This window comes from Melozone crissalis, unplaced genomic scaffold (genome assembly GCF_028551555.1).
Source record: "Melozone crissalis strain CALT ecotype California unplaced genomic scaffold, PUWL_Pcris_2 ptg000013l_1, whole genome shotgun sequence".
Taxonomy (NCBI): domain Eukaryota; kingdom Metazoa; phylum Chordata; class Aves; order Passeriformes; family Passerellidae; genus Melozone; species Melozone crissalis.
Genome location: NW_026535791.1, coordinates 14,305,236 through 14,317,613, shown reverse-complemented (window position 1 = coordinate 14,317,613; position 12,378 = coordinate 14,305,236). Strand labels below are relative to the sequence as shown.

Below are 12,378 nucleotides of genomic sequence, written 5' to 3'. Positions count from 1 at the left end.
ATACACACATTGCCTCTATGTACCTGACACGAAACACAGCTTTGTATTTCACACTCCTAAATCAACTTAAGGCGTATAGAAGTAAATTGCGAACAAAAGATAGGTTCAAAGGCCTTCTTCCATGCTTTACCTTCCTCAGTTAATTGTTAGAATTCATCTTTATAACTATCCCATTATTGGTTTCCATACATCACAATCACAAATACGTTGCTGTCCGTACCTGACACAAAACACAGCTTTATATTTCACAATTTCAAGTGCCCTTCCAGTTCTGGGCCCACAGTTTGGGAAGGATGTTGAAGTGCTGGAGTGTGTCCAGGAAAGGGCAGTGGAGCTGGGGAAGGGTCTCAAGCACAAGTCCTGTGAGGAGGGGCTGGGAGAGCTTGAGGTGTTCAAGCAGGGGAAAAGGAGGCTCAGGAGGGACTTTACCACTTCTAAAACTGCCTGAAAGGAGGGTACAGCCAGGTGGGATTGGTCTCTTCTCCCTGGAAACCAGCGACAGGACAAGAGGCCAAAGCCTTAAGCTGCACCAGAGGAGGTTTAGGTTGGACATCAGGAGCAGTTTCTTCTCAGGAAGGGTGGAGTCACCGTCCCTGGCGGTATGTAAGGAATGACTGGACGTGGCACTCAGTGCTCTGGTCTAGGTGACATGCTGGGGTTAGGTCACAGGCTGGCCCGGACGGTCCGAGATCTTTTCCAGGCCAGTCTGCGATCCCGTGGATCCTCCCAACCGCCAGGGGGCGCCACCCGCCCGGCGGCCCCTCGTGACGCCCGTCTCTGCCCCGTGCCCGTGACGCCACTGCCACGCGACGCGGCGCGGCGCGCTCCGAGCCTCCCCCGGAAGCGCCGCCCCGCTCCCGGCGTTCCGCCGCGCTCCGGGCGCCGCTCCCGGCCCGTCCCGGCCCGGCCGCCCGTCCCGCCGCCGGCAGCATGCTGGAGCCGCCGCCCGCGGAGCCGCCGCCCGCGGGCAGGGACGTGCGCGACCGCCTCAGCCTCTGGGACCGCCGCCCGCAGCCCACCGCGCCGCTCAGCGACCGCCAGACCGACTCGGTGCTGGAGCTGAAGGCGGCGGCCGAGAACCTGCCGGTGCCTGCCGAGGTGAGGCGGCGGCGCTGCCCGGGCCGGAGGGGCGGAGGGCGGGAGGGAGGGCGGGACTGGCCGCGGTGCCACGTCGCCGGGCGGCGGTGACGGCCCAGGGCGGCTGGGCCTGCGGGGCCGCTGCCGGGTTCGGGGGCTCGGCTGCGCTTCGCGTTCTGGGTCGCGCCCGCAGCCGCGTCCCCAACCTCCCCTCTCCCTGCCTCGGGAGGGCCCGCTCCCTGGGAGCCCCTGCCGCCCTGCCTGGAGGGGTTGGTGAGGCAGTGGTAGGAGCTTTCCCCGAGAATCCGCCGGCTTTCTCTGCCCGCCCTCGCCGCTTCCCTCAGACCAGCGGCATTTGTCCTGCCGAAGTTGGGAACTTTAGCCGTGAAGTTCATTCTTTTGGTCTTAAATTGATCCTTACTAATGCATGGCTCCTGGCGCCCACGTTATTTCCTGGTACGAATTGCAGGCTCTCGATTGAACTGATGAAAGCCAGGAAGAGGGGTAAAAAGGTTAATAATTTGTCAGCACCATACAGGACATGGTCTCCCACGGTGTAAAATTCCCAACTCTGACAAGGTGATTACTTATGAACGCTCCCTTGTCTGCAAAGGGAGGTGGAACAGAATGCGTGCATTCCTAACTGCACTTTTCAGGAGAGGGTTTGTATTTAAACAGGATCATCGTGTAAGATAAGTGCCATAAAATCAACAAAGCCTGCTCTCAGCAAGTGTCTGAAAGCTCAGAACTGCAAAAGGGAGAGTGTAAAGCCATTCCTTCCTCAAATGCACCTGTTTCATTTAATCCTTCCTGGTTGCTTTTTTTTGTGTAAGCAGAATGTAAAAAGTAAATATTGGCAGGCATCCAAAGTGATTGTAGAAGGATGTCCTGCTGCCAGAGGATGTTTTTAAGGATCTAAATCAGCTTTGCAACTAGGCAGGTACTGTGTTTGCCAGTGAGAACAGCAGCAAAGCCAAGACATTGAGTTCTTCAGAGACCTGGGACAGTGTTGTGTCAGCTGTCCTGAAACAGCAGGCTCTGATGGATTCACCTTTCCCTCTGTATTAGACACCAGAGGAACCCTGGCTGCCCTGCTGGGGTCAGCCTTCTTTTGGGTGGAGAGGGGTGTGGAAGTTGGACAATGTATGGCAATCTGTTTGTTCTCAAGTTGTTGAAATACTGATGGTTCTTTTTCTGTTGAACTAATACTAGCAGGCAGGGAATGTTTTACTAAGCGAGTTGTTTTCTAGAGAGATACCAATTTCTAGAGAGATAAGCAATGTTTTCTGGTTTTACCCTACTGATATTCTCAGCAAGCATCAAATTCATCATCATGTAATTGAAGAGGGTATTATATTCGTTAAGTGTATATAGTAGTATTTTTCTTCTTGAATTAATTTCTTCCCTATAGGCTAATTGAAAACCTCTGGTCATATGTAAGTACAATTTATCTCTAGTTAATTTTTTCCATGTTTTTCTTGCTTAAACAAAATAATTGTGGCTAAAAAATAATTTCTGTTCAGCAGAGCTATTCCTTGTCTTCTGAATAAATTATGGCAGCAATCTTGACTTTTCCTTGAATGTCTGGCAAAAAAACCTGACAGTTCCTGTGTGTTGTTTCCAAATGTATGGATGTTGTAGTTGTTGGTGTAATGGTTGGACTCAGTGATCTCAGAGATTTTTTCTAAACTTAATGTTTCAGTGATTATCATATTGATAGGTAAAATGTCCATTGCATTTTTTTCTTCAAAAGTAGAAGCCTGTAGTTTTCTCATCTTACTGCTTTGGATTGCATTATGGTTGAGCTGCAGCTGTGAAGGGATTCTCAGTGAGTTATCTGACCAAAGTTTGTGGTGTTCCGTGAGCAGCTGCCCATCGAGGACCTGTGCAGCCTGACGTCCCAGTCGCTGCCTGTTCTGCTGACAGCTGCCGTGCCAGAGTCCACAGAGGATGTCCTTCTGAAGGGATTTGCAGCACTAGGGATGGAGGATGAAAGAATTGAAACAGCACAGCAGGTAAGGGAATGACCATGAAGATGCAGCGATCTTCAGAGAATGCTGTTGGTTTCTGTGTGTCTCACCTAGCTTTTGGTAGGTTTGCTAAATCTTTTGGGCTGTGTTCAAGATGCATAAGGGGGAACTTGGGGGGAAAACAGCACTGAAGTCTTAGCTCTGAAGTGAAAGGTACTTTTTGCATTTGGAGTGGAATCTAATGTGAGAATAAGACACCCGTTCAGTAAAGTGGTGTTGCTCTTGAAGTAGAAGAACCCCCACTATCTAATGTGATACCCTTGTTCTTGTGCAAATAAAACCAGATGAAATCCAGTCTTTACCATTTTAACTCAGTGAGGGAATAGAATGGAGTATTTCAGTTGGAAGGGACCCGCAGTGAGGAATTAGTTTCCTAGATTAATAGATTCCTGAATTCTGAAACAGCTCTGTTTTTAACAAAAGCTCTTCTTCATTTCATAGATCATAGATTTGATTTGTTTTTAATTGATTGCATGTGATATCTATATTGTTCACACCATAAAATCTCTTCTAGTTCTTCTCCTGGTTTGCTCAGGTGCAAACACAGATGGATCAAGATGAAGGTGCCAAGTATAGGTACGTGCTCTTCCTCAGTTCTTTTCACTGTAAGCAGTTCCACCCTTGAAGGACTTCATCTTGTCCATTAATGTTACCACATGTTCACATTCAGCTGGTGGGGAGTGGGGGAATGTGTTGGAGCAGCTGAGGCTTTCCAAGGCTGTGGGCCTCTCTCCCAAAGGCCACTGCCCAAGTGGCAGAACAGTTAAGGGGATGCAGATTTCCTTCTGAACTGCCCAGTATATTTAGACAGGTGGAAATTAGTTTTGGCTTACAGACAGGGCTGTAGACAAAGGCAGTTCTAGAGCTTTCCTATGATTTTTCAATTTTTGCTGCTATTGGAGTGTCATCCTCTGAGGACGAGATTGTGTAAGCAGATGTGGCTGGAGGTCATTTCTGTTCTCACCATTTGGCTCATCAGTGACTGTGGTTGTCATTCTGTCTCTGCATTCCCTGCATTCCTTGACACTTTGCTCAACTCTAGTTTTGAGTCTTGCCATTCTCATCTGTTTGTGTGTAACTGACTTTTCCATCAGGCTCAGCAGAACCCCTTCCCACTGACTTTGACAGTTACTCCTTGGGAATCTGAAGTACAGCGGAACAGCTTAGCTAGATCTGCTTGTGGCTTTTATAGAAACTGGCTTCTGTTTTGAGACTTCACAAACTTGGCCTTGGCCACAAGGAAATGCTGCTGTGTTCCCTCTTCTGTTTTTCCTCAGCTTTTCTTTGGGCTGTTTCTTTCTCTTTTGCTCTGACATTTGAGGACGTGACTTTTCTTAAAAGCAGAGGGTGAGGCATGTACTGATCCTGTGATCTGATTGTTAAGAACCTCCAATGAGTAGCAGGCTTGCACTTTGTCAGTTGGCATGTTTGTAATGGTGCACACAGGTGCTCAAACGTGGATGCACAGTGGCTTGTGGGATGGGCAGTGTGCTGCTGTCTGCAGGAGGCCAAAGGTGCAGAAGGAAAATGAATGATTTCTTTGCCTGTTGCACATGGATACAGGGAATTGCATTACTTGCCTCTTTGTACGTGGTAAAGCAGAACTGGAGTCTTAGCTGACATCCAAGAGTAATTAATTTTTAATATGCTTTAGATAAGCTGAATGCTTGACATCTAGTTATCATTTAGAGTTTTTATCTGCATTGAGCCTTGGACAAATCTGGTGACATTAGACACCGGATCTATTTAATCTAAGCCTCTTTCAATTCTCATAGTAAGTTTTGAATCCTCTAGATAATTTCAGCTACTTCAGAAGAGAAAAAGTAATTTCTAAATGGAAACTGAAAATGAGTAGAAGAGACCCAAATTAACACGCCTGTTGGGAGCAAGGCAGGTGGAATTAGGCTGCTTGCAGAAGTCAGTGTGTTTGTGCTGCCCATTTAGGCAGTATTCACATGCTGCAGACCAGCTGTGGTGCAAGCTGCTGCTTTCTAGGTAGGCTTGCTGTAAGGAATGTCAGGGAAATGCAGTGGCTATTCCAGACCCTTCAGCTCTGTTATTTCTGAGGTGGTGAAACCTGTGCTTATTGTGCACTCTTGCTTGATGCAAATGGCCTCCTATTCCTAGAGAGAGAAAAGTGGTGGCAGTGTCCCTGCAGGCAGCTGGATTTGCAAATACAGAAAGGGAAATTTTACTTCTGTTATCTGTTGATTCTCTTTTTTCTAGACAGATGAGGGATTACTTGTCTGGCTTTCAGGAGCAGTGTGATGCTATCTTGAATGATGTGAATAGTGCCCTTCAGCACCTGGAGTCACTGCAAAAACAGTATCTTTTTGTGTCCACAAAGACAGGAACACTGCATGAGGCCTGTGAACAGCTTTTGAAAGAGCAGGTAATCTTTGATGGAAGGATTACTGGCAACTGCTTAGGCATCTTAAATGACAGTTTCTTTTTCTTGGGCTGGGAAAACGTGTGAGCTGTGGTAACAATGCATCCATTTGCTTTGGACCTAATTTTTTGGGAGTGTTTCACCTGAAACTGGGGTGTCAGTATGTGTCAAATATTAAGTATGTGTCAATATATGCTTTAATAAAGAAGCTTAGCTGAGGGCAGTTTTTGTAACTGATGCCTGACAAGTGCAAACTATACTGGAATTAATAATTCATATCATTTACAGAAATATTTTGAGTTACTTTCTGCAAAATCCCTAAAGTTGGGAGCTTATTTCCCAGATACTTTCATTTTCCTGATGAAATGCTGCAACAGTGATACAATGAATGTTTCTATTTTCATAGTCAGATTGGATATGAGAGAACTTTTCAAAACTCCAATCCTGGGATACAGGATTTTTACAATTCTCCGTAATAGTGATGGCAGCACTGCTGTTTGTATGCAGCATTTTCTGTGGGATACTGACAAACCTGTAGTATATATTATTTTAAATACACTGCTGAAAATAATGTGTCAGTCCCTGGCAAAAGAACAAGAGAGCACTGCTGTATTCTGCATTTTTTGTTGTACTTGATTAGTTGCAAGTTTCTTGGAGCTATTGAACAATGGTGTGTGCTGAAAGCTGAGAGAGGCTTAATAATTTTATGCACATGTGTGTGTGTGTGTATATATGTATATATATATATATATATATATATATATATATTTAAGGCACTTGCTAAGTTGATGATTTTCTTTTATTTTTTGTTTCTTTAATAGTCAGAACTTGTTGACCTGGCTGAAAACATCCAGCAGAAACTTTCTTACTTTAATGAGCTGGAAAATATCAACACTGTAAGTATTATTTCATTGTTAATAGTCTTAGAAAATGAAAGCTTACTGGTCTGTTGAACTTAGTCACTAACAGTAATGTGCTTAGGTTCCTTACAATGATGCTTTGTCTTGTTTTCCAAAGAAATTGAATTCCCCTACGCTGTCCGTGAACAGTGAAGGATTCATTCCCATGCTGGCTAAGCTTGATGATTGTATTGCATATATTTCATCACATGTAAGTCATTCTGTATTTTTGGTTAAATTGTCACAACTATGTGTTCATACTTTTGTAATGTTTTTTTCCCCCTATAAAAAGTTTTCTATGCCAAATACAGGAAGAAGTTAAGGATGATGCTTTATAAATGTAGGAAATTTTATTGAATATACTTTTTATTCTGCTTAATTTTTTTGTAAAATACTTCTTTTAGTTTGTACAAGTTGGCTAGTTATGTGAGTATATTAGGTTTTGAGAAATTTTTTACTTACTATTTCTATGTAAAATTGATTTTTTTTCCTTCTTTCAGCCAAATTTTAAAGATTATCCTGTATATTTGACGAAGTTTAAACAATGCCTTTCTAAAGCTATGCACCTTATCAAGACATACACTGTGAATACACTACAGAACCTCACAACCCAGTTAATGAAAAGGGTAAGGTGAACCAGCAAGTGGGAAGTGGAGCTGTACTGAAATGTCTATTATAACATCAAAGAGTTCTCTTTTTATTTTTTTGAAGGTGGGATGTGTCAGCAGATTTTTGTGAAAATAGGTCAGGGCAAACACTATGGTGTTTGTGTTGTAGGTTATTCAATATTCAGCCAAGTATGATGGAGATCTAGTGATCCAAAAGATTTAAAAGTAGTAATAATTAAAAAATGATGGAAATTGAAGAAGATGAAGTCAATGAATTGAAGTAGGTGAGCAGTAAGCTAGTGAGAAGGCCAGGGATGGATGAAGGACTGTGTTAGAGACACCAGATGGCCAGACAGTGGCTTTCCTGAACCAGAGTGTGCACTGGAGCTCTGAATTGTCTGTTGGTGTGTTGCCAAATGGGGAAGGTACACAGGAGAAATAGAGGTACTGTGGTGTTTTGTTTTGGAGGTGGATTGCTTTGGAGACAGAGAGAGATTAAAGGGAATACTTGAAAAAAAGTGTACAGGAGCTGGGTGTTACTGGATGGTAATAAAGCACAACTCTGAGTTCATACCATGATCATTTCAGTATTACATTCCAGTAAATATTCTTGGGTGCTCTTGGTCATGTAAATGTTCATTTATTCTGCAGTGGTTTGTGTAGCTGCAGATAACAACTGTGCCAGGTTCCCATTGGTTTTGCCAGTATTTTTTGTTTCAGTTTAAAGTGTTGACAGTGATGCTAGAGTGTCCCAGGGAAGAGACACCCTGTCCAGGTGTTTACTCCCCCTCACTCCAGGGAGATGTAGGGCATAAATGTGAGCAGGGAGGTTTTTTTGGTCTCATTAAGATGTTGATAGTCTCATGTTCTGGCAGAGCAGAAGGGAGAGGGGAATGTCTCTTCCTATGCACTTTCATTCTTTCTCCAAATAATTGTTGGGTACCTTCTGCTCAGTTCTACTACAGACAAACTTAGTGTCCTGAGGGATAATCAGTGAAACTGAAAGATACTAGAATTGAGAACTGGCACACCAGAAAGAAAGGAATTTTAGGCAGTGTTCATGGAAACGTGTGGAAGAGTACTCATGGAGTGAAGATATTAGTTAAGTGGCATTGAACATTTTTTGTGTTTGGTACAAAACTAGGTTTTATTTAAAAAAAAAAGGTATCATAGCTTGGTTTGATGCCAGTGGATTGTTCTGACTGAGCTGAATTTAAACAAAATTGAACATCTCTGATAAGCAGCATGTCTGCAGAAAGACGTGTGTAACCTGATTTCTGAATTTGAATTGCTGCTTAGGAGTTTTAAGTCAGGAAGAATATGTCTTTTAAGAGTGGGATGACCTTTTCCTTCCCATATACATGGGGTGTTGTGGATATCTTGTATACTTTGAAACATTAAATGTCTCCTTCTGCTAGAAGTGCAGTACTGGACCAGTGTTTTTTAGTTGTTGTCAAGTGTTGAGTTTTCCTGTTGTAACAGAACAAGACTGTCAGAACTGGGAAGGAACCAAGATCTGGATGTTCTTTGGTGATGCACACATGTGAGTGGAGGTTTTGATGTGAGTTCATAGAAGGATGATGAGGTTGCTCACAGGGATGAAAATAGGAGGTGAGGATGGTGGAGTTTTCCTGTCCCCATCATGTTTCTGAAGAAGACCATCTCTTTCTCACTTCAGTAGGGATAAGGAGAGGAAAGCTTGGTGTTTAAACTGGGTCTCTGCTCTGCTTTGTTAGTGCTAGAAAGTTCAAGCTGTCTGCCTCACTGGGCTGAGGAGCTGTAGGGGGAGCTTGATATTCTGGTTGTAGCTTGAATGCAAGCTGAAACTTAGCTTCTCTGCCTTGGGACCAGCAGAAAAAGGGAAATTTGTTCCATTTTAGTACTACATATTAAGGACCAACAATCACTACTTCTCTGGCAGGTCCAGAGAAAATTTTTGTCTCTAATGGAGAATATCATAATTACTGAAAATGTTCCTTTTTCTGTGGAGGCTGTTGGATGAAGCACTTGGCTTGGGTTTTGTTCTTCCATCTGACTTTAAATTCTGAAACCAGCATGCCTTTGTTGGTGGGAAGTGGCAAAGAGCTGTTTCACTGGAAGCATAAGCATAAACAACCAATACCCTGTTTTAGAGCCTAATTATCTCAGCCATTATATGCTAGAAGCCAAATATAGTATTTTGCTTTTTAACCAATTACTCATCTCTTCTTTCAGGATCCTTCAGCTGTGCCAAATTCTGACAATGCCTTCACGCTGTTTTATGTGAAATTCAGAGCAGCTGCTCCCAAAGTCAGAGTAAGTAGCTGGTAACTAACTTTTAAAAAGGAAGTTATGAAAATGAGGCTTGAATTTATTAGTGTGAATGCAGGGATTGCCTGTTGTGCAAATGTGAATGTCCAAAGATTGCATATTGTATCCGTGGAAAAATACTACAAACTGTTTTCCAATTACTACAGAAAATGGATTTACTGATAATACTTCTTTCTCTGTTTTTTTTCTTTGAGTAGACTCTTATTGAACAAGTAGAGCAAAGATCTGAAAAAATGCCAGAGTGAGTATGTCTACATAATTTATCTTCAACAGTTTTAAGTTTTGAAAATATTTACTTTTGTTTAGGTACTGTTAAGCACATTATTTGTTTAAAAGAAAGTTTTAAAAATTGTAATTACATAGACCTAAAGAGGATATTAGAATGCATTTTATGTGTGCCAGAAAATGATCTTCAGTTACTGTTTTTATTTCTTGGCTAGGTATCAGCAAGTTCTCAATGAAATCCATCAATGTTACCTCGACCAGCGGGAGCTTTTACTTGGTCCAAGTATCGCTAGCACTGTTACAGAATTAACCAGTCAGAATAACAGGGATCATTGTGCTCTGGTAGGTGAAGCAGTCATGTGTTGTGAAGGTTTTGTCATGTTTTAATCCTTTCTCCCCCAGGAAAAACGAACATACTTAATTCAGTCATTTACATGCAGAATTGTTACTGTTGTCTGTGAGTTTGAATCATTAACATTCTACTAATATTTTCAAGCCATATATGCTTTATTTCTGTAAAAACTCCACCCTGTTACATGCCTCACAGAGGGGGGGAGGATAAAAAGAAAGCATAAAATGTGGTTAATTAAATTTCAGAAGCAAAAAAAGGGGCAGAAGTTGTACAGTGGGCTTTTATTTGGCTAGTAAATAGTCTTTTCAGCCCGTACTCTTAGAGTTCATCTTGTTGCTTTTGAATTTTGCAAACCTTCAGTTTAATCATAGCTGTAATAATCACAACACAATATATAATATATAGTAATAATACCTTTAATATCTCTTGTGATACTGATGCAAAGAAAATAATTTAATAATCAAGTATTTGTATTTCTGTGAATACAGGTACGAAGTGGTTGTGCCTTTATGGTCCATGTATGCCAGGATGAACACCAGCTTTACAATGAGTTCTTCACAAAACCAACACCAAAACTGGAGTAGGTGGTAGATCCTGGTTTGCTTTTGTTTAACTGGATGTTGTATTTAGGGTGTTGTGATGTAGCAGATAATATTTTATGGCAAACAGAGCCATGTTCAAATGGTTTGGTAAGAACTAGCAAGAGAAAAAAAACAGCTTAATCACTTTAAGCATCAGAATTTTATGTTCTTGTGTTTTCTTCTTTCTTCAAGCAAAGCTGATAGTTCCCATTCTCCATAAGTAATCTTTGCAAATGCTCTGTAGATAAAGATATTCAGGTTCTTTGAAAATAGCTGTAGAAGTCTACAGCTCTCAGCTGTTTTTGTACAGCCTGTTTTGCACAGCCTGTAGCACAAGTGCATTCATTTGCTTCAGTCTGAAGTTAGGCTGATGAACTCCAGCTGTTTTTCTGGAAGGATTTCATGAGCTGCCCTTACTGTCAAGGCATATTTGCATGTTGTCTGTATTTGGACTGAACAGAAGGCAGGGTAGTGAATGCCTGACAAGAGCAGTGTCCCAGTCTCTCGTGCCTAAACCTAAAAGAGGCACAGGGTGCTGTTTCACACAGTAATTGTATTGTAAAAGTATTGTTGAGTTTTTTACAACAAACCTGTAATGGTAAAGTATTTGAATAGATTATGCCCCTCCAGTTTTCTGGTATGTTTTAGTATTGATACTTGATTTTGAAATTTGGGTAGGTCATGTTCCCTTGCTATAAAGTCCCTAACTAAAGTGTATCCCTATTAGTGTAAGTCTAACTTACTAGTGACTGAGCAAGACACTGGTTTTGAGTGTTGCAATGGCTTAAATTGAGTGCAGCCTAAGTTAAACAAGTGTGTAACCTGAAAACGGCTGCCAAGAACCCTCCCCATCCTTCAAAGCTAAAGGAAAACCAAAACTGCATAAAGCCTCACTAGAGATAAACCACAGTGCCAGAGTAGGCCCAGTCTTTTCTGAGGGTTTGTGGCCTTGTGTAGGGCATGCTCAGAGTTTGAGGTGACTGAAATAAATTTGCTTAAGAATCAGTTTAGCCATCTCAGTCCAAATCCTGGACTAAACATTCCTAATTGAAATCAGTGTAAAATGTTGTTCAGCCAGAAATCTTGTCACTAGTGATATTCACACCAAGAATGATAATAGACTTCTGGTTTTTTTTTTTAATTTTGATGGAATGTAATTACCTCATTTCCTAAGAACTTGCTTCCCTTTTTTTTTTTTTTTGCCTACATCTAAATAAAATATTTTTTAAAAAATGTTTCAAATAGTAGCTACTTTATTAGGCTTCTCTTAGTGTAATACATGGCCTCATTTTCTCTTCTGAAGTGCTAAGGTGCTCTGAAGATATGATAGCCTGGTGTCTGTGTAGAGATAAGAGTTTACCAAAATTCTACCCAAGAGTAGAGATCTGAGATTGAGTATTGTAGTTAATAATAAGACTGGTAAAACTTTCTCTTTTGTTTCTGCTTTTGACTGTTTTATCAAGTTACTTGTGGTGCTATAGGATGCGAAGGAAGAGGCATTCAAAATGTTTCTGCTGCGTATTTTTCATGAGCATTATTTTTCATGAGCATTTTTGTTCCCAGTCTGAGGAACTGAAGTGTCATTGTCCCATTGACAGACATTTTTTGTGAATTAGAAAAAAACAAATAGCGCAGTAAACTCAGTGTCTTTATCACACTGTCATTATTCAGTGTTCTTGATGTTTATATTTCCAACTCTAGAAATTACTTGAATTTTCAGCTACTGGCAATAGCATTAGTGCCTAATATGTGATTAGTGAGGGGAGCATTGAGAATGGCAAAAATGTCTAGAGTGAGTGCTTTTGATGTCTTAACCAGGATATGCACCACTTTGAACATGAAAGAAAAAAATCCATGGAAGTGGGATTTCTGTTGTGTCACTGTATTGATATCATAACTTCAGTTAG

At 41.7% G+C, this 12,378-nt stretch overlaps 1 protein-coding gene across 1 annotated transcript in view; it reads left to right on the top strand.

Annotated features, from left to right (window-relative positions):
- Positions 1-930: 930 nt before the first annotated feature.
- Positions 931-12,378, top strand: part of COG3 (component of oligomeric golgi complex 3) — a 28,728-nt gene continuing 17,280 nt past the window's right edge. The window contains exons 1-11 of the mRNA XM_054271382.1: positions 931-1,098; positions 2,946-3,092; positions 3,622-3,683; positions 5,334-5,499; positions 6,318-6,392; positions 6,514-6,606; positions 6,896-7,021; positions 9,218-9,298; positions 9,511-9,554; positions 9,754-9,880; positions 10,379-10,470. Coding sequence (XP_054127357.1) covers positions 931-1,098; positions 2,946-3,092; positions 3,622-3,683; positions 5,334-5,499; positions 6,318-6,392; positions 6,514-6,606; positions 6,896-7,021; positions 9,218-9,298; positions 9,511-9,554; positions 9,754-9,880; positions 10,379-10,470 — 1,181 coding nt within the window. The remainder of the gene's footprint in view (positions 1,099-2,945; positions 3,093-3,621; positions 3,684-5,333; positions 5,500-6,317; positions 6,393-6,513; positions 6,607-6,895; positions 7,022-9,217; positions 9,299-9,510; positions 9,555-9,753; positions 9,881-10,378; positions 10,471-12,378) is intronic.